The sequence below is a fragment of the Camelus ferus genome, chromosome 19 (genome assembly GCF_009834535.1).
Source record: "Camelus ferus isolate YT-003-E chromosome 19, BCGSAC_Cfer_1.0, whole genome shotgun sequence".
Lineage (NCBI taxonomy): Eukaryota > Metazoa > Chordata > Mammalia > Artiodactyla > Camelidae > Camelus > Camelus ferus.
The window spans coordinates 39,129,708-39,151,885 of record NC_045714.1 but is presented as its reverse complement, the minus strand read 5'-3'; the positions used below and the strand labels follow the sequence as shown (position 1 = coordinate 39,151,885).

The window sequence follows — 22,178 nt, the reverse complement described above, 5'->3', positions numbered from 1 at the left end:
CCATACTTTAGCTCTTCCCAGTGCGATGCATCCTCCCTTTTCATGCAGCTTTTTTTCCCTGCAGAGCTGGCCTCCCTGTCACAGGTAAACTAGGAGCCTCATGGCTTAGGAGGCAGGGAAGCTCTCTCATGGTGGCTTACAGGCAGAAGAGGGGTAAGCCTTGTCTGCCTGCATCTAGATTTTGCCCCCAGAGGATATTAGCCTGCCTTTTCTGGCTGCCAGGACAGCAAGACTGGGATAGCTGGGCTGGTTGAATTTGGAGGTGACAGAGCAAATCTGGCAAGCACTCACCTTACCCTGGGGCTTTCTGGCTTTATCCCAATGCTGGGCTTGAACATCTCATTTAAGAGAAAGTAAAAAGAGAAAGAGAGCATTGACAAAGTAGTGCCTCACTGATTTAAAGTCTCAAAGGGACAGCTGTAAAAATATGTGAATGTTTCTTCCCAAAATTAACCAGCTCAGATCGTCTTTTTCTCCTCTCAGCAAATCCTTCTACACATTTCAAAGCTCCATTAACTTGCCACCTTTTCTGTGAAGCCTTCCTTGCTTGATTTTTGATTAGAATTATACACACACATACATACGTATATACACAGGATAGGGTAGAGGCTTCAGTCTTACCCTTAGGACTATTAGCCCCTTGAGGTCAGGGACCATCTTTGCAGCCCCAAGTGCTTGGCTTATAGTAGGTCCTAGGTAAAGACTCAGTGAATTTCCATTGCTCCTTTTCGTTGCTCAAAGAGTGATGTTTTCCTGTTGCCCTTCTGTTCCTCTTTCTTGCCCTTCAGTTTCTCTTTGCTGTCCTCTTTAGATTCAACTTCTGGTCATCACCGGCCACTCTAGTCCACCTTGTTGTGTCTGAAAATTTGCAGAAAATGGCCCCAAATGAAGAAGCCTGTTTATCCCTAACAGTGGAGTTGGTATATGTCACTTAAGTATACAGGGCAGTTTTTATTTGCATGTTACACTAAGGTAGCCTGAGGCTTTTAGCTTCTTAGTCTATCCCTAAATACATGTAAGATTCATTTTTACATTCTTCTGCCTTACATGGCTAACTGCCCCAATGTTGTCAGAGTAATCCACATTTTTTTTTACCATAAGTCATTTCATAGTATTTATACCAATAAATGTTCAGAAGGGCCCTTTGAGAGACAGTAGATCTGTGCATAGGTCCTCTACATAAATGAAGCTTTTAAAAGAGTTTTTCCAAATAATTTTCTGCAAATAGATTGAGCTGTTATTATGCTAAGACATGTTGCTGGGTATGATGTGAGATTCTCATGGTTCTTGTTGAAAGCACTTTACTAGCTAACTGGGAAACACCATGTCTAACTGTAACCCAAGTCTAAAACTAGCCATGGTAGCATTACAAGCAAATCAACATGAGTATAATGGTATATTCAAGTATAGAGGAATAAGATATTCCAACATGGGACATTTCATAAAATCATACATTGCTCAGGGCTGAAAGGAAGTGTCAGGTCATTGAGTCCAACCGTCTTGCTTTTATAGACCTCATCCTGAGAAGCGAACTTGCCCAAGGTCGCAGAACTGGTGCTGCAACTTGAATCTAGACTTTTTATCCATTAAAGATTTATCAGTATTTCTCTCAGTGAATTCATCCTTAAAAGACCAGCAACTCTATTAAAATTTGTGCTTAGGACAGGGGTGAGGAAGGGATAACAAAAATATGATTCATGTCTTCAGGGAGCTTATGGTCTGTTGGGGAATAGTAGAGAACTCTTCTCTTTCATTGAAGATAGCATGTACCTAATTGTTAAATTGTGGTAGAGGGACTAGGTAATGTCATAAGCGTTGGAAGAGCAGCAAGAGGGATCAGTATGAGCTACTGATGAGTGGTACTGATACCACTTTGGCTAGGATCTAAGACTTTCTGGACTTTGACAGATTGGTACAGTCAGAAGTAATCAAAAGGACAAGGAATGCATTTTGAAGTAGGGTAGCAAAACCAAAGCAAGGTAACAATGCCTGACAATAAAATGTTAAAGGGACAGTTAAAAAAAAAACAACAACTGGCTTGACCAGGGTGGCTTGACTGTTAGAGCAGTGGTTGTCAGCCTTTAGTGTGCATCAGAATTACCTGAAGAGTTTATTAAAACCCAGATTTTGGAGAAACACCTTCAGAGTTTCTGGTTCAGTAAGGTCTGGAGCAGGGCCTGAGAATTTATTTCTAACAAGTTCCCAGATGATGCTGGTGCTTCTGATCCAGGGACAGCACTTCGAGAACTTGAGCTGGATTAGAAAGTTGAGAAGCTAGAGTCAGAAACTGTCAAAGAACCTGTTCCAAAAGAGTGTGTGTGTGATACACCAGCATAGGAGAGTTCTGGAAAGAAACATTCCAAACTGTAATAATAGTCACTTCAGGAAGTGGGATTTAGGGAATTGGAGAATTCTCTTTTCACTCTGTATCTTTTTAAATTATTTTTGCATTGTACACATACTGCTTTAGTGTTTTAAAAAGGAAAGAAAAGTAAGAGTTCTTTTCACAGGATATGTACTAAAATATTTATGGATTAAAAAAGAGCTTGCTAAAGTAATCTAGTGTCATACAACAAACATTTTTAGAGTGTCTGCTGTATGCCAGATGCTCCTGGTTCTGGAAATACAAAGCCTTTGCTAAAGCTTACAGTCTGGTGATCAAGATGGGCAGATAGCAGCTCTGCAGAGTATCATGTGAGCTTCCTAAGATCAAGGACAAGGGTCTAGCTCTGTGCGTGGCAGATAATAGGCACTTGGTACATGATGAATGAATGAGCAAATCCAGGCAAGAAGTGAGGACAGTCAGAAAGAAAAGGAAAGGGCAAATGGGAGATTCTGGAAGAAAAATTGATGAGCCTGTATAGGGATGATGAAAGGAAGGAGTGTGTCAAGGACTTTCAAGTCCAAAGATTGATAACATTTTGGGATGACTGTAGAACTTGGTGTCAAGTCATCTATTCTAAAAGATCTTTTTAAACCATCCCCCTAAGTCCCACTTTTTTTTTTCCAGAGACTGCTTGAAAATAGCACACAAAAACTTAACCTAAGGGGAGGGTATACCTCAGTGGTAGAGTGCATGCTTAGCATGTATAAGGCCCTGGGTTCAATCCCCATTGCTTCCATTAAAAACAAAGAAACAAATTTAATTACCTCCTTCCTCCCCAAAAAAGAACAAAACAAACAAACAAAAAAACCCCTAGATTTAGTATGAGTATTTACAAGGGCTTTCTTCATTAAATGAAAAAAAAAATTTTTTTTAATCACAGTGTTAATTCTATTTGTAATATTGACCTACAAATTGCCTTTAATCGTTCCTTTATCTATTAGTGTGAAATTAACTGAGATGTATGGAGGACGAGATGTATGGAGGACGTTTTAAATGGATATTTGAATACAAAATGGGTATCCTGTCTTTTGATCTTATCTCTTCAGTGAAAGGATGGTGTAGTTGACTCAGAATTCTTTCATGTTCCCATAGTGCCTCACAGAGTTTGACACATTATCAGTCCTAAATAAATATTTGTGGTTGATAGCTGAACGGGGTGTACTTTGGAAGAAATATGGCTTCATTGCATTCTGAGTTGAATTCTGTACTAACACTAATTAAAACACTAACATGCCATGCTATTAAACTTGGTAGAGATCATGATGCAGAGCGGGCTTTCTCCCCAGCTTTTTGTTTGGAGGTGCTGCTTTTTTATATTCCTCAGAGATATGGAAATATGAAAATTAATTTCCCAGGGAGAGGGGTTTAGCTGTGTCTATTTGATTGTAATCCCTTCACCACATAAAAATGCCCACAGACTACAGTTTGAGTTCTCAGTTGACGAAGTATAAATTTCTGATACAGCCACTCTTCATACTTGATTTTATTACTAATTATTTTAAGGGTTTTTTTTTGTGGTTTTTTTGGTTGTTGTTATAAGTTTTGCAGTATCTTTTTAAAGGTAACACTGCTTCAGATTTGGAGACAGTACTTTTGTTTGAGGAACTGTGAGTGTGATGGCCCCAAAACTCATAAATACAGTACATCAGGATAAGGAAAATTTAGCTCATGAAAACATACTTCCCATTTCTAATGATAAGATGAGAAGTCATATCAGCTTTTCATTTAACTGGTAATCGTCATATGGTAGTCTTTCCAGAAATACCATTTGCTTTCAAAACAGACGCAGTTATTTATTAAAAATGACAGATATTTCCTTACAATGCTTCTATGCTTTTAAGCCTGAACTTTCAACTTATGGATAAAAACTGAATGCTTTTTGAAATTGTGAGGGTTTTTTGTTTTTTTTTTTTCCAGCTTTGAAACCATTTTATGTGAAACCCTAATAATTGGCAGAGAAAGGAGAAGAGAGGAATTAGGCTGGCTATTATCTCTTTATCTCTGCAGTTGAGAGAGCTCTGGGGACCAGGCCCCTCCAGCCATTCTTCAACTTTTGAAGATGTTGATTCTTTTAAACCTTTGTGTTGGGACAAGATTTTAACCAGAGTGTTGACTAAAATGTAGCTTTGGGTAATTTAGACAGTTCACAGGGTAGTTGCTTTTCATATACCCCCAGATAGGTGCAGGTCTTTCCTATTCATTAAAGTAATAATGATGATCATAGTGATACCAAAACTTTGTATGTGCTTTTCAATTTTCAGAATTCTTTGATCATTAAGATCCTGGTAGACTCCAGTAGCCAAACCTGAAAAAAGTAAGAAAAATTAATGGCCAGTTGGCATCAAATGGGAAAAGTCATTTATAGAGAGCTGCCTAAGCTCTAGCTGCAGGCTGCTCAAGGTCAGATCCTTACTCTACCACTTGCCAGCTGTGTGACCTTCAGCATATTACAAAACCTCTTCAAGCCTTAGTTTCTTCATCTGTAAAACGGGAAGGATTATGGTACCTATATCTTATAGGTGTGTTGGGAAATAAAACGAAATAACGAATGGATAAATAAAGTGCATATTATTGTATCTGGCATAGGATAAGTGATCAATATATCATGAGCATCAAGGTAGTGTGAATATTAAGTACTGCCTCTTAGGGCTCTTGTTTGTCCCTTACCTCCACTCCAGCTATCTTAAAGAACAACTTGTTTTCTGTCTTATAGCTGGTGGGAACCTAGAACCCACCCCAAGAGCACGTACCAGAGCCTTGCCAACAGTAGCTTTCCTAGTGTCCTGAGCTGCATCCTTTAAGAGTTGAAAGCAGAAGGTAGTGCTTCTGCTTCTAGAGTTACTTTAATATGACCCCTTTTGTTAGAGCTTCAGGTGGTTGATGGGTGCTGGGATTAGCAAGAACGCCCCTAGATGTGTGTTGCTTTGTTCTAATAGTTATCTGTACCAGCACCCTGGAATGAATAGAATGGTTATATAAGCAGACTTAGATTCCCAGTTTGGCAGTCGCTGCAGACCTCCCGTTTACCACCTGCTGCCAGAATCCAGGAGTGACTCAATGGGAAGAGGGGCTTGTTGTAAGGGATACCACTTTTCCTTTCAGAAAAGCACAAGGTGTGTGGATGGCCCTTATCCAGGGCTGAGGACTGCTAGAGATATTTACTGGTAAAATGAGAGTCTGTGAGCATGTTTCAGCAGCTGCCTTTGGTCACTCCCTCTCGCCCCCACCTTTGCTTATGGGAGTAGCATCTCTGAGTATTTTTTGCTCATGAAGAGTAACCTAGACTTTCCTTTATGTAGTGCAAAAGCTCAGTTAGCTATATTTTTAGAAGTCATTGTTCCACGGAGCTGGATGGTTTGGCTTGTTTATCTGGCTTTCTGGGGAGTCTCCTGAGACGCTTTCCTTTCCTAAAGGCCCCCAGGAGGCAGCAATGAAACGAGCATCCATTACCCTAGACACTTGCTGGTATGCTTAAGTCAATCTTTTTATGTTAGATTAATTCAGGCTTTAACCCTGGCAAAACCTGAGAGCCAAGTAAGTCATCAGATTGTGCTTCTTATAGACCGAAGTATGGAATTTACCCCAGTGCTCTGCAATACCTTTCAGAGCCTGGAATGGGAGTCTAGATGCCATTCCCAGCCCCAAGCCCAGCCAGCTGTGTGAATTTAGGCAAATCAGTTATATCTGTAGGCCTCTTTTCTCATCTGAGACTGATGGTATGACTGTGGACCAGTGGTTCCCAGCCCTAGTTGTGTTTGAGAATCATCTGTGGAGCTTTAAAAACAATACCTGATTGGGAAGGGTATATAGCTCAGTGGTAGAGTGCTTGCTTAGCATGCACAAGTTCCTGGGTTCAATCCCCACTACCTCTCTTAAAAATAAATAAATGAGCCTAATTACCTCCTTTGCTCACAAAAAAATTTAAAAACAAACAAACAAGATACAATACCTGGGCCCTATCTTAACCGGATTAAATTGGACCTTTAGGGTCGGGGCCTGGGTATTGACATTTTTCAAAGCTCCCCAGGTCTTTCTAACATGTAGCTAAGAGAACTACTGGACAAGGTGCTACATTTTAAAGAACTGTGTTATTTTGCTCCTCTGAAACCCTCATTGGTTGTCCACACAGTAAAGTCTGATTCATCTGCTCTGTGTTCCGACCAGCCTTGTCTTCTTTCCCAGCTACATTGTTCTTTTTGATGCCTCTTGGATATGTTGTGTACATTGATTTCTTTCCCAGCTTGGATGTCCTCACCTGGGATGTCCTCTCCTCCCTTCCGCTATCCAAAACACACCCATTCAAGGCCCATCACTCTCAACTCCTTTGGGAAACTCCTGACCATCCCAGTCCTTAGTTATTTCTCCCACCTCTGCACTGGTTCTGAGCTGCGTTTAACTCTGACTAAATGCAGTGAACACTAGATGTAAGACATGATACTCAGGCAACATTTTGTCCTTTTTGGGAAGTGGGATACATGGTTTGACTTGTGTATTGTTGAACATCTGTGTAGTATCATGTATTGTTGGCTGTTTCATTATGTGTGTATGTATTGTAGCTATTAGTTGTTGGGTATCTATCCATGACATGTCTCCAGTGGGCATTTTTGGCTTAATCACCTGTTACCAGCAGCAATTTTCTGCTCTTGCCAAACTGGAACATTTTCCAGCAGACCTGTGTTCTCTCATCTTCTTGCTTTTATGTTTTCCCTTTCTGGAATTCTTTCTTTTAAAAATTCTTCTCTCATCCTCACCTACAGGAGTTTTATCTATTCTTCAAAGTCCAGTTCAAATATTATCTCCTCCATGAAACTTTTTCTCAGCTCCCACAGCATGCATTAACTGACCTTGACCCTAAACCACTGTAACCCTTAGAGCAGTGGTTCTTAACCGGGGGTGATTTTGTCCCCCACCACAGGATATTTGGAAATATCTGGAGACACTTCTGGTTGTCACAGCTGTTGGAGGAGGGTGCTACTGGCATCTAGTGGGTAGAGGCCAGGGATGCTGCTGAACATTCTACAGTGTGCAGGACAGCTCCCATAACAAAGAATTATCTGGCCCAAAATATCAGTGGTGCTGAGGTTGAGAAACTGCCTCACAGTTTGTCCAATTTATAGGCTTCTGTTTATCCTGCCTTGAACTGTAGTGATTTGTTTATAGACTAATCTCCTCTACTCAAATGAATTAATGGGTGAAGGCAGACTCCAGTTCCAAATCTGGGCTTTCTTGTTATTAACTTCATATTAAGGTTTAATCCTAGAGCCTGTGACCTGATCCTAACTGCTCAGTGTAATTTAGGACCGGAGATCCTTAGTGTGTGGTGGGTGCAGGGAGGCAGTAGGCTGAATTTCTCTCCTTTCTACCTCCAGGTCTTTTCATCTGTGATAACCTGGGAGGAAGTGCAACACAGGGCATAGATAAGCATTTGGGAACAGAAGAAAATTGGGTTTCTGTTCCAGCTGTTGCATTTATGAGTTGTGTCATTTTGGTCAGTCCATTTTACCTCCGTAAGCCTCAGTTTCCTCATCTCTGTAATAGAAATGATGCAGTGCCCCAGTGTTTTACCTCACAGTGCCATTGTGATAAGCCAATGAGATGTAAAGGTGCTTTGTAAATTGTAAAGTGCTGTAATAGTCATTCAGCCAGCGGTTTATAGATAAAAGAGAGGATGTGAATCAACTTGCTGCAAGAGCACCCCGTCTACCCTCCCAGCCAGTCCTCTGGCCATTTCCTCCAGCTTTCCAGTCATACCTGCCTCGGCACCAGCTCCAGCTGACCCATTCCAGCTCAGTCTCCTTAGCAAGCCTCCTCTGTGTGCTGCCTTCATTCTGTGTTGGTTGTCTGTGTGCAATCTTGCCAAAACTAAAAATGACTGACTCTGCCCCTAGAATACAAACTAGTGGCCTGGTGTCACTACATCCTGGCAGAGCATGACAACGGCCAGGCAAATTACCTTGGTCATGGGCAAGAGCTACAAAATAAGACCGCTTGTAGTTTAGAAAGCCAATGCTGCATACAGTCCCTTACTGTCTTTTTAAAGTAACAAAAGCTGTGTTTTTAAGCGCTCAAAATCTCAGTGAGCTTTTTCTTAGTGAACTTCATGTAGGGTGTGATAAAAGCCTGAGACCCTCATGTCCCTGGAATCAGGCCAAGTGCACCCTCCCACTGATTTGCTGAGTGACCTTCAGCTAATCGTTGAACCTCATTAGGTTGATAACTGGGTGACCTCTTAGGATTATAGTAAGAGCCCTGTGCAGCAGAGGATAGGAGAGTGCTTATCCTGGGGAATAATGGAAAGTACCACATTGACAGGGAGCTCTTGGGTCACAGATTGTCGGTCCTGTCAGGGGCCTAAACTGTCATTCTGCCCAGGCTCTTCTCTTGACAGATGGGGAAGCTGAGGTCCAGAGAGGGAAAATGTTTCACCCAGTGCCACTCAACTAGGTGGGGGCCCACCTGGATCTAGAGTCCACATCTGATGTGCTTATGGGCTCTTTCCATGATTGAGCATCCATTTTTTGTGAGTGAACAAACAGGTTGCACTGTATCATTGGACTTCTCTAGGGTTCTCACCACCACATCAACCAGGGCCCTTGCACATTTTTCTGTTTTCTATTTCAGAGAGCACAAAAATTAAAAGTCAGTAATCTTGATGATCTTTAAAAGCCCTCTCAGTGTTGACCCTGAGTATCAAAGAACACTGGTGCCTTTCCTGGTCATTTTTGTTTGCACTTCAATTCACAAGTGTAATTTTCTAAATGTTTAGCAAGTCATAGTCATGGGCTTTTTAGCACAGAGAACTGAATCTTTTTTTCGCTGGATTTTAATGCCACTGACTTGCCCTGTCAGGAGAGTGTGGCTGTTTCTTGGCCTCCTCCTCCTCCTTCCCTCTTCAGCATTTGACAGTCTCCCTGCCCTTCCATGTAAATCTCTCTTCTCCCTTGACTTCTTTGACATTGTATTTCTGCTTTTCCCCTTGCATCTTTGATCTTTTTCCCCCTTTGTTTCTTACTGGATCTACTTTCTTTTCCATCACTGAATTATCTTTCAGAAGAACCCAGGGCCTGCAGCTCCTCCTTGTCTCTGGTTTGGTGACAAGCCTACACATTTTCCTCACTGATTCTCACTCTTTGGTGCCAAAATTTTAGCTCTGATTCAAAAAGAAAATGTTTTTCACCAAATTCTCTGTTACTGTTTCTCTGTTCCCCCATTTCTGTTAATTGTGCCATTCTTCTTTTTTATCCCTAGAAACCTTGGCAAAATCTGACTCATCTGACCTCAATCTTTCTTTTTTTTAAACCAGATTTGTGCTCCTTAGATCCCTCTTTTTCTTTGTATCTGTGATTCCAGTAGCCTGGTCAGATTCTTGTCACCTTTCAGCTAGATTTCTGCAGTAATCTACTAAACTCTTCTCTCTTTCTCCAGTATATTCCCCCTCTAGTTGGTCTGGCCTATTGAATCTTTTTAAAATCCCATCTAGTTTACTGAAATCTTTTTGGAAGAAGACAGGATGAAGTTAGATTCATAGAGTTTGTTTCTACTCCATCCTCATCATCTCTGTTAAGCATTGTTGCTAATAATCAGGTCTTTAAATTCTTCACCTTCACCTCACATGATCCCATCTCCTCAGCTGATGAGGTCAGATGTTGGACTGTCATCGCTCAAAACTGATTATATCTGAGATCCTAAACAAGATCCCCAGGTGACTGTATATTAAGGTCTGAGGCTCACTGTTCTAACAACAAGCAAGAAATAGCCCTCGTTTCTGAAACTGGGTACCAAGTAATAGCTGGGATTTTGTTTCACTTTTCCCTACTCATCCCATGTTCTCCTCATCCTTAGCTAAATACTGAGATAATGAGGGTTCTTGTCCTGGTGTGATGACTCAAGCCTTCATTATAAGGCATCTCTGAGTCATTGGTGGTATAGGATTGCTCTGGGCTTCTATTACCTTTACTTCAAGGAGGTGCCTCTGTATGTAGAGTGGAAGAAACTTGCCCAGGGCCCTACAACCAGTAGATGGGGTCAAATATAGACATTATGGTATAGTGGGAAATGCAAAATTTTTAAGTCCTTGCCCCATTACTTACTTAGATATGGATATTGGAAAAGTCACTTAACTTCTCTAAGCCTGTTTCTTGCCTATAAAGTAAGAGATGAAGATATCTAGCTGGGAGGATTGTTATGAGGACTAAACATAAGTTCCTTATATTATAATTCCAGGCACAGAGTAAGAATTATACTTGTCCCCTTTCCTTTTCTAGCCCTTTGATACCAGGCTCACTTCCTCAGTTTGAGGATGGCTGTTTTTTACTTGTCATTTTCCCCTCTATCTCATAAAACTGGGAAAGAGTTCTTATCTATTACAGTTTATAAAATCGCTACTAAATTTAAAAAATATTAAAAGCCCTTAGTACGAGGATGGGATCTGGCAACCATACCATTTGTGCAGATGAGGGCACTGCAGGCCTGAGATCCCCAGGAGGCGGCCAGTCTGTGTAGCTGAGGAATCTGGAGATGGAGTTTTCCACCATGTGATCCTAGTTTTCTTACGGGTGTTATAAAACTGCTCGTTGGCAAAGGTTCAGGATAATGAGACCTGAGCAAAAATTGAGTCTCTGGAAGAATGCCTCAGGTCCCCCGAGATGTGAAAGGTGAACATCTACTGTCTTGTTGCCAATTCCTAAGTCACGACGTCTGCACTGACTACAATGGGCCCAGCTAATAGGAACAGCCTTCTCATTTAATTTGTTTGTCCTGGCACAAACACTGAATTTTTCTTCATATTTAAAAAAATGCACGGGAACACTATGTGAAAGCGCGTCACTTGGACCTGAGGGCACCTCAGGCTTCCCTGTGTCCCTGAGGCTCCTTGACAAGCCTCCCCAGGTAAAGTCACATTTGAATGATTAACATCTTGCAGTGCCCTGCTTCCAAGTGAGTGAATTAAAATAGGGAATAAAGCAAGTGAGTTGAAAAAACAATTTCAGGAAGTCACCATTTTACATGGGGGAAAAAAAAATCAAGTGGAAATAGACTACAGTGTTAATAGTGATTGTCTTTAGATGGAAGGACTATGAGTATCTTCATTATTCTGTGATTTCCACATTTTCTTAAGTGAGCACATGTTGCTTTTTTAATAGGAAGAAGAACCTTAAAATTGCCATTTTAAGTTCTGATTCTTTTTTTTTTTTTAATTTTTGTTAGGGAGGAGGTAATTGGGTTTATTTAAATATTTATTTATTTATTTATTTATTTATTTATTTATTTATTTATTTATTTATTTATTTATTTATTTATTTATTAATGGAGGTGCTGGGGATTGAACCCAGGACCTCGTACATGCTAGGCATATACTCTACCACTGAGCTATACCCTCCCCACAAAATTGCCGTTTTAAATTACTGATAAATAGTGAAGTCCAAATGAAAAGCAGCTACAGTTTATAGTATGATTAATAAACACACAGTGAGTAGCTCTCACTTAGGCCAGTATTTGGAGAGTTAACTGGATCGAAGTGGGGACTATAAAAGAGAGAATTTTAGATGCTGGCTGAAATTTGTGATAAAAGAGTCAAGCCATCTCATCCCCTTTTGAAGTGTGACTTATAAAAAATAAATTTAAAAATTCAGTTTCTGAGCAGTCAGTAGCTCAACCAAATGTACAGGGTGCTGGGTTCTGAGAGAAGAGCCCCGTCCTGTAGGGAGGGAGGTGTTGGGCTTATGCTCTCTAAATGGCATGAAGGTTTGGGATCCTCACAGTTAGCATGTGGGTCCGTAGTTTGAGCAGTGTTCCCAACTGGCATCCTCTGTGCTCTTCAAAGTAATGGTAGAAGAGCTTTTGTTAGTTGGCTTTAAGTTAGTCACTGTTGAGAGCAGGATTTATTTTGGTGTATTGGTCAGTGTGAATGAACAATGTTACCTGCCATAACAGTAAACAATGGGTGCTGCAGCCACCAAGCCCTCAGCCACTGCAGCGACCCCCCCAGAGGTGCACTCTGAGGGGACTCAGGATGGGGAAGAACAAGATACTGGCCCTAAATTGCTACAGTGCATATCAAAGGAATGATTTTAATGAGCCCAGACTCTTGCATCTTCCCATACATAAAAAAGCACTGAATTCATTAGTTTGATGCCTGGTTTTCTTTAATTAACAGTAATCTTTTGATGTTCTGACTACCTGGTCTTTGTTGCAAAAACCCCTATATATTCTGGCTCCTCCCTTACCTCTGAGCAGTCCCTCAGAGCCTGAGAGGCTCCCTCCCAGTCTTGAAGTCCTCAGAAAGTCTGCCAAATAAAACGTAATTCTCAGCTTTTAGGTTGCGCTTTTTTTTCAGTTGACATCCTGGAACACATACCCTCTCCATTGCTAACTAAGTCAGAAATATACAGTCCTATCACTGGAGGGAAAAACAGAAAAATATTGGCCTAACTAGGATCTACTCACTGTGTGTTTATTAATTACACTGTAAACTGTGGCTGCTTTTTATTTGGGCTTGACTATCACATATAGAAAACTAATATCTTATAAAGGATTCCCACCAATTGGAAATATTTGCTCCTCCTTTGAACTCCTCTGGCCCGTCTTTTTAATTCTCATTTTGTAGCTTGCTGTCTCCTCTACTCTTTAGTAAGCTTCTGGAAGGCAAGGACCTTCTCTGTGTCTTCCATAATGCTTTCTTTGCACAGTGGGTACTCAATAAATGTTTGATGAATGTCCAAATTCCTAAGTTACTGAATTAGGATTTTTCCTGACTTTAATGAGTTCAGGGCCAAGACAGAGGAGATGAAGCCTACTGCTTCGGAGTCTGGGTGGGAATTGCTTGCATGCAACATCCAGGGTTTGCAGCCTCTCCCCATGGCTTCCTGTACTGTGGGATGGAGGCTCTGCCTGCCTACTCCAACTTCTCTCTTCTCCTAGAACTCTATTTCCCTAACTTCTCCCTCTCTGTTACCTACTTCTGTGTAACAAATCACTCCAAAACAAAATCATTTATTATGTCTCATGGTTTCTGTGGGTCAGGAATTTGGAGCAGGCTTGATAGGGCAGTTCCAGCTCCAAGATCTCTCATGTGTTTGCAGTCAGATGTCTCTGGGGCTGCAGGTCATCTGAAGCCTTTTTTTTTTTGAATAATTTTTTTAATATCTTTTTTTTTTATTAGCAGGGGGAGGTAATCAGGTTTATTTATTTGCTTTTAGAGGAGTTACTGGGGAATTGAACCCAGGACCTTGTGCATGCTAAGCACATGCTCTACCACTTGAGCTATACCTTCCCCCTCATTTGTAGTCTTGACTGGGGCTGGAGGATCCATTTGCATGGTGGCTCACTCACATGGCTGGTAGGTTAGTACTGACAAGGTGGTTCCTTTCCCCAGAGGGCTGTTTGAATGCCCTCACAATATGGTAGCTGGCTCTCCTCCCTCCCCTCCCTGCTCCAGAGCCTATCAATCAAGACTACAGCATCTTAAAGCAGAAACTATAATGCCTTTTATGATGTAGCTCCAGAAGTCACATATTGTTGCTTCTGGTATATTCTGTTATCTACCCAGGTGATCCGTGATTTATTTGGGTGGGAGATTACCCTGCCGTGATTCTCCAAGTGAAGGCTAGTGAGCTGAGCCTTGGTTCGTCTCTCTCTTTATCCTAGCCTACAGCATTAACCTTCGATTTTTGTTCTCCCTTAACCCATCCTCCAATCTGTTGCTTTCTTTTCTTTTTCTTTTTTCTGGAGGGAGGAGGTAATTAGGTTTATGTATTTATTTTTAATGGAGGTACTGGGGATTGAGCCCAGGACCTCATGCTTGCTAAGCACACGCTCTACCCCTGACCTGTACCACCCCCCGCCCCAAACCGTTGCTTCCTGAAGTGTAGCTCTGAGCATGTTGTTTCATTACTTATACATCTTCAGTAACTAAAATGGATTCTCCATGAGGGCAAAGACTATTGTATTATCTGTTGCTGCATAAAAATCTTACCATGAACTTAGTGGTTTAAAACAACACACATATGTTGTATCAGTTTCAGGGGGTGGGAGTCCATCATGGGTTGACTGGGTCCTCTGCATGGCTGCAGTCAGGGTGCCAGTCAGGGCTAGCTTCTCATCCGAGGCTCGACATGGGAAGGATCCACTTCTAGGCCCTTGTGGTTGTTGGCAGCCCTCTCAATTCCTTGCAGGTGGTTGGATTGAGGGTCCCAGTTTCTTGCTCTTCTGACTAGAGGCTGTCCCTTGCCACAGGGCCCTCTCACAACATGCCAGCTTGCTTCTTGAAAGCTAGCAGGCGAAAGTGTGTCTCTGCAAGACAGATGTCAAAATTTTATGTAATGCAATTACGTACAGATACTCATGTACATTTCATCACTTTTGCCATATTCTAATGGCTGAAAGCAAGCCACGTGTCCCACCCACACACCCACACTCAATTTGGCGTGGGTGTGAATGCCAAGAGGGACAGGGATTACAGAGGACACTGTAGTGTCTGTTTGCCATAAGTATCTACTTACTGTGTTTTCAGCACCCTGAGCAGTGCATGACACATACTAAGGTCTAATATTTGAATGAATGAATGGAGTGTGACTATTATGTTTCCAACTCCTTGTTTAAGCCTTTTGCTTCACTCCTCTTCTGTTTCAGAGATACTGATTTATTCTTGAGAATCCTCTACTCTCATCTGTCCTCATGGATGAACTTCAGGATGTTCAACTCACAGAGATCAAACCACTCCTGAATGATAAGGTAAAGACCGCTGATTTCACTAAAATATATGTAAGTCTTTTCTTCCGTGATTAGTTCATTCTCCATATTATCTGAATGGTAACTAACTCAAAACATATTTAGCTTGACTTTCTATGGAGAGAATACTTCCAAGAAATATATTTCTTAACCTTCTTCTTGATGTCTTTCCTCCCTTTTCTTTCTTCCTACTTTTGTTTCCACAGGCCAAATTCAATTAAGTTATCTTTGAAATTTTCCTGTTTTACAGATAGAGATGTGAAGCAGAAAGTGTGAGAGTAGGGGTTGACTTAGAACCCGAGTGTCTTGATTTCCAGTTTCTATAGGGAGAACCTCACAGCCATGGCTGGTGCTGTACGTGGCAGTACTCTCCCTAAAGTTTGCCAAGTTTGTGGTGTGACCTTTCTGTCCACGTGGAGGGATGCCTGGGGTGGGTAATACACCTCATTTTTACATTAGTGTCAGAGAGCTACACAACAGCCACCAGGATTCTGCAAGTAAAGAGTGCTGTGATGATAGGAGTTACCAGAAAGCTAAGCAAGGCTTATCCTCTCTCGCTCCCTCCCCGTTCAGTAAATGTGCCTGAAACCCCTTCTTTTCAACTCTACTCTTTTGGTTTATTGTCATTGTCCCCTATTAAAATACTGTTCTAGCTTGGTGTGAATGAGCCCCTGGCATCCTTTCCTGAGGGGAGTGCTGATGGAGAGTAGGATAAAGATAGGTGAGGTCAGGACGTTGGTGGGGAGGGTTCCAGAAGAAGATGCTGTTGCCTGTTACCTTTTTTGCTCAAAGCAAGACCATTCACCTGCAGCTTCTGGGGCTGATGACTCACTGTGTGTTCATTAATTTGCTATTGAATACCGTCAGCCCCATTTTCAGCCCCATTCTCATCGCTGTGACCCCATCTCCATCCTCACCCTCGCTCCCACCTTTATCTTTCACCAGGTTTCTTGCCCTCTCCCTTGGCAAGCTGCACAGTTTAAATTCCCATTTGGTTTCTCCTGCTGCTTCCCTTCATGTGTTCAGAAAACTCTCTCCTTTAAGTACTGTCTTTTGGTGTGTGTGAAGGGCTCTCCCCAAAATGATGTGCCGTGAAGAGGAGGAAGGAAGTAAAATCTGCTCCTGTAAAGCTTTAAAGCCCCAGAGATGAATAGTTACAAGGCATGTTGCAGTAGGCAGTTTAGCTTCAGGAAGGTAGTAACCTGTCCTAAACCTGACTGATCATCAGAGTCAGCTGGGGAATTACGTAAAAATACAGATTCGTGGGTCCCACTCTAGAACAACTAAATTGGAATCTGAGGGGAGGGGGATAGGACACACACACCGCTCTACAATCAGTGGTCCTCAGCCTTGGCTGCTTATTGGAGTTACTTGGGGGAGATTTTAAAATGCCCAATGCTTAGTTCATCCCTCCAGAGGTTCTAATTGAATTGATCCAGGGTAAACTTTTTGAAAAGCTTCCAAGATCTGAGGACTGGGCACAAGTAAGAGGAGGATCCTTCCCTGACCCTGGAGGTCCGCAGGATGCCTAAGGAGGCACCTACATGAAGTGTTGCAGGAGTTCATTGGCTATCTCACAGAGAAGGCAACTGGAAAAGAAAAGATTCGGTGACCGTGACCATGGAAAAGCATTGCTAATGTCTGGGTCCTCATGTCTGAGGCCACAGTGATGCTTTGGCTGTGTCTGATGTGTGCCCAAGTGCTATGAACAGAATTGTGCCCCTTTCCCTAAAATTCATATGGTGAAGCCCTAACCACCTTTCCCCCATGTGACTGTATTAGAGATAAGGCCTTTAAGGTGACTAAGGTTAAATGAGGTCATAGGGTAGAGCCCTAATCTGATAGAATTGGTGGCCTTATAAGAAGAATGAGGGAGAGAGAAAGAGAGTGACACCACCACCCCCTCCCCTGGCCCCGGCCAGGAGAGGACACTTAGATGGCTGCCACCTGCAAGTCAGAAAGGGAGCTCTCACCAGGGACTGAACCTTGATCTTGGACTTTGAGTCTCCAGAACAGTGAGAAGATAACTTTCTGTTGTTTAAGCCACTCAGGCAGCCTGAGCCATCTAAGACACCAAGCGCTGTCTCACTTCCTAACATCTGTTAGCTCTTCTTGATGTGCTTGTGCTGTTCCTACCCACGTCCCATGCTCCCTCTCTCTCCATCTTGTTCCCCTCCCTCCCCGGGAAGTGTTCCCAGCGCATCACTATTCATGAGCACCCCCTGGTCCAGCCAAGCTTTACAGAAGTAGAATCGGATGGTATCATTCCCAAACAAAGAACTCTACCCCACTACCCCCACACACCCCCTCCAGTGTATCAGTGCTTCTACCTTAGCTCCGTAAGTGGGCGCTTTTGCATACGTTTTGAAAGGTATAATGATGACAGTGCTTCTCACCCATTATTTCATTTGATCCTCCCAATAGTCTGGTGATGTAGGACACACAAATCAATTTGTTCGCCTATTGCTGGTGAGGAAACCAGGGCTAGGAAAAGCGAAGCAGCTTACTCAGATTGCGAACCTAAGAATGCCAGCTGTAGGGCAGGGTTTCTCAGTCTTGGCACCGTCAGTGTTTGGGGCTGGATAGCTACTTGTTGTGGGAGACCGTCTCAGGTACCGCAGGGTGTTTAACAGCGTCCTTGGCCTCCACCTGCTAGATGTCAGTAGCACCCCTGAGTTATGACAACCCAAAATGTCTCCAGACATTGTCAGGTGTCTCCTGTTGAGAACCACTACCGTTAGGGTTTAAGGCTCCAGATTTGAATAGGAGGAAATGTCTTGAAATTTTTGTTTTTGGGAAGTTTTTTTTTTTGGCCTGTTCTGCTATTACTTACTAAGCTCCTTTTGTGTGCCAGGTGCTTTACATCCCTTATCTCTTTTAATCATCAGAGTATCCCTTTGCCATAGATGATGCTATTCCTCGCTTAGCAAATGAGAATCTGACTGAAAGACTGCCTTGCCCAGTCAGTAAGTGGCAGAGCCAGGACTGATACCCACGCCTTTCCTGCTCCAAAACCTAGGGCCTTTGCGCTGTGTTCACTCTGTAGATGTTTTAGCATCCCCTCGGAGGCTTGCCCTCCCCCTTTAAGGGGAAGCCAGGAGATGCATATTATCTCACTTCATCTTTCTGTCCGTTCTCCTCATAGATGTACTCTTAGCCAAAGACATCAGTACCCTTCCCGGCTTTGGAAAGCTAAAGGAAGTCTAGGCCCAGCCTGTTAGGCAGAAATTTGCCCTGAGATGACTATAAGGCAACATTCTCAAAATAGGTTTAAGCAAGGCTTATGTTAACTTTCCTCTTGTCATTTGTTGGTACTTTTCCCATTTAATTTTAGTATGCCTGAGATTTTGTCTATGGCTCAGAATTGCAAAGAAGTGGGTAATTTTGCCATGCTTGTTTTGGCTCCAGTGATGAAAAGAACCACCTGCCAGCACTTCTGTTTGTTTTTTGGAGGCAGAAATTGCACAGGAATATGACATGATTTTTTTTAAATAGCATTTAACCATTTTCAGAGCATTTTCACAAATACTATCTAATTTGAATCTCCTAACCTCTTGTGAAATAAGTAAGCTAAAGGTATTTTTAAGTCCATTATACTGATGAGGCTCAGAGAGATTATATGACTTATCCAGCGTTAGTGTCCAGTAAGGTGGTGAAGCCAGGAGTGGAACCCACCGCTGTTGACTGCAGCCTGATTCTGGGGGTCTAGGGCTCTTCCCACCATCTGTGGCCTCTCGTTAGCTGGTTGTTCCAGCCTTTTCAGCCAACAGACCTAGTACAAGCAGGAGAGAGCTGACTGGTTTGTGCTTTGTTATCCCTGCCCTCTTCTGCCTACTGTTGGTTCAGATACTGCTGGGCCCACAAAAGCCAAAGACCAGGCATGAGAAAATAAGCAGGTGGCCACAACTGGCTTCTGCAGAACTGAGGAAGTATCAAGAAGAAGAATAAATATTTAGTGGGGGGAACAGAAACAATGTATTTACTTTGTTTTGGTTGTTACAGTAGAAAGTGAGGTAGATCCTACTGCAGTTTAAGTTTTCTTTTTCTACTAGTGGTTGGAAACATAAGCAGGGGAGGAATGGAGGATGTTACAAGAAGCAGGGAGAACCCAGGGATAAGCCTTTTTTGTAACCTCCAGGGAAGCAGAGACAGGCAAAGGGTTTATGCCAAGGTCTCTTTAAAAAAAAAAAAAGGAAAGAAACATTTATTGACATTTTCATTAAAGAGTATTTGTGAAGTGCTACATTGCATGGACTGTTCCCCATCTTTCTACTTTCTGATGGTAAGGATTATTGTCCTTTTTTAGTAGAAATGCCATATTTTATTCTCTTTGACAGTTTTTAATCAGCTTGCTTTTAAAACTTTTACTATTGTAACAGTTCCTCCTCCTCACTTTAGTTCCGATTACATCAGTTGCATGTAACCCTTTCTCTTTGGTACTCATTTCTTGCTCAAATTGAGTATCTCTGTTTTGAGATGCTCATAACCTCTTCCAAAATGGTATTTATTGAATTTTCTAAATGTTTGGGTAAGGACTGGGAAGAGAGTGGTCAGTCAGACACAGCCCCCCACATCAAGTTCACAGAACAGGTAGATTTGCTCCAAATATCTTCCTGTTGGTAGTTACTTCTAAGGTCTTACGTATTGTGTCTTTCTTTCCATTATATCTGTTGCCTTCTGTCCTTTGAAACTATATGTTCCTCTTGGCTAGATCTCATTTTGGGGAACTACATTTCTCTTTTCTCTAGCAGTTACAATTAAACTTTCCTCCCTGCCTTCCCCCCTTTTTTCATACTTCTCTTCATACTTTTGTGTTTTCTCAGTTGCTTTTTGCTTTTTCCCCAGGTTGAACTGAGAGAATTACTTGTTTTTAATTTGCTTTCTTGAGCTGCTTCATTTACCTTCTGTATTTGGCACTGAGCCTCCACTAGGAAACACTCCTCTTAGCTACTTCTATCTTGACTGCAACTTTCAGTAATGATTTCTCTTTTTCCTTGATTTTTTTTTTTTTTTTGAGTAAAGGTAGATTTATTCAGAGAGATACATACTCTGTAGATAGAGTGCAGGCTGTTTCAGAAGGCAGGAGAAAGGCCATGAGGTGTGGGGGTTGGGTGCTTAGTTTAAAGTAAAAGTAGTTACACACTCCATAGACAGAGTGCGATCTGGCTCACTCAGAAGGGGGGGGCAGCCCTCCTTGATTTCTTTTTTTTTTTCTCTCTCTTCCTCCACATTATTCTTTTTTAATTTTTTTTCTTGAATCCCTTTCTGCTACTTAAGTCTGCTTAGCGCAAGAATCTCTCTGAACATGGAATTAATGGTATGTCCAAAATGGACAGAAAAATAAAAACACCCAGATCCTGAAATTTCTGGAAGTTCTGTTGGAGTGGAACCATGTACCACAAATATCAGAGGCAAATTCCTTCCAGAATGCACCTAGTGAGTAGTATTGAATTTTTAATGAGTTCAGAGAATTTGGCTACTGTTGACCACAGCCAAGTGGGGACCAGCTAATGCTCTCCATTCAGAAACTCTGGATGCCAAACATTGTCATAGCCTTTCTCCAGGATGATAGATCACTCATGAAGCCTGAAGCCATTCTCCAAGAAGATCTGGCATCCCTTTAAAAAAAAAAAAAAAAAAAAAAAAGACAGAAAAACAAGTGTTAGGTAGTGTTCCTCTGATTATTGGTACCTTTTCCCCGGGAGTCTGGCTGTGTACATTGGATTAAGAACCCACAGTTGTTTTTCTGTGAGGTTCTCAACAAGGCAGAGATAACTTTGGTTTCTGGAGAGGATTGCCTCTTTCTGCTTTTGGCATTTCTTTTTGTGCTCATCTCTGAGGCTTCAGGGCCTCACAAAATGCTTCATGACTGTGATCACATGCTTGTGAGGAAGGGAATTCATTCATACAAGGACAGCTGCTTCTCAAATTGCTCATCAGAATTTGTGTCTCCTTAGGGAGGGTATAGCTCAAGTGGTAGAGCACATGCTTAGCATGCACAAGGTCCTGGGTTCAGTCCCTAGTACCCCCATTAAAAAAAAAATTAATAAATAAACCTAATTACCTCCTCCTACCCCCGCAAAAAATAAAAAATAAGAATGTGTGTCTCTATTCCATGACCAAGATTTTATTTTAGTTCAGACTAGAGTGATTTTCTCTATTCTTTCTAGATGATCTCTAAAGGAACCTTTGGGGACTCTGTAAGATTGAAGGTCTAATATGATCTGTTTTGACATCATTATAAATTATTACTCAAAAGATTAAGTGACTCTTTAAATCGTATATTACTAAATACTAAGTTACAAATATACTTTTTGTGCCATAACAAATCCCTTTTTTCTAGTTTTCTAATAATGAAAGGTGAAGCACATGCTTATTATAGAAAAATATAAAGAAAATTGCAATTGCCATAATCTCTCTATTCAGAAATAGCTGCTATTGCTAATGTTTTGATATTTTTCGTCTAGTCCTTTTTAGTGTGTATTTTAATATAGTTGAGGTCAAACTGTGAAGACCATTTTATAGCTTACTTTATTTTTATCTAATGACCATATCATGTCTTAAACTGGAATGCAGTGGAATTTTTGTTTGTCCTTGATCCAAAGTCTTAACAAAAATCTTTTAACATTTGATTTTGTTATATTGGCTTACTCATTTTATAAATACATATCAGGCACCTGATTTATACCAGGCCCTGTATTATATGTGGTGGAAGGTACAAATTGAATCAGGGACCAGGGACTCACTGGCTGGTCATTTTTATCCTTCTACAAATGATCTACCCTAGTCTGTGAGAGGGCCCTTCCTTCTGCCTCTCACAGTCTAACTAGAAATTAAGCACAATGGCTTCTCTGAAGGAGTTCTCCAGAATTTTATGGGGCTAATGGGACCCCGGGAGCACTATGATCCTTTTTGCCGGTGGCAGCATTCCTTGGAAATGTGCTACCCAGTCCCAGCTGCATGGCATCTTAGTTGTCTCTCCATGCTGTGACTGCATCAGGCTTTATTTTGTGAACTTGGTTTCATGCCAGGACTAACACTGCAGACTAGCTGCCCCTACCAC

At 41.7% G+C, this 22,178-nt stretch overlaps 1 protein-coding gene across 4 annotated transcripts in view; it reads left to right on the top strand.

Moving 5' to 3' along the window:
* The window catches only part of NDRG3 (NDRG family member 3), a 60,735-nt gene that overhangs the window by 978 nt on the left and 37,579 nt on the right, over positions 1–22,178 (top strand). For all 4 annotated transcript variants that reach the window (XM_032462255.1, XM_032462253.1, XM_032462254.1 and 1 more), the window contains exon 2: positions 15,017–15,118. In XM_032462255.1, coding sequence (XP_032318146.1) covers positions 15,062–15,118 — 57 coding nt within the window. In that variant the 5' untranslated portion in view covers positions 15,017–15,061. The remainder of the gene's footprint in view (positions 1–15,016; positions 15,119–22,178) is intronic.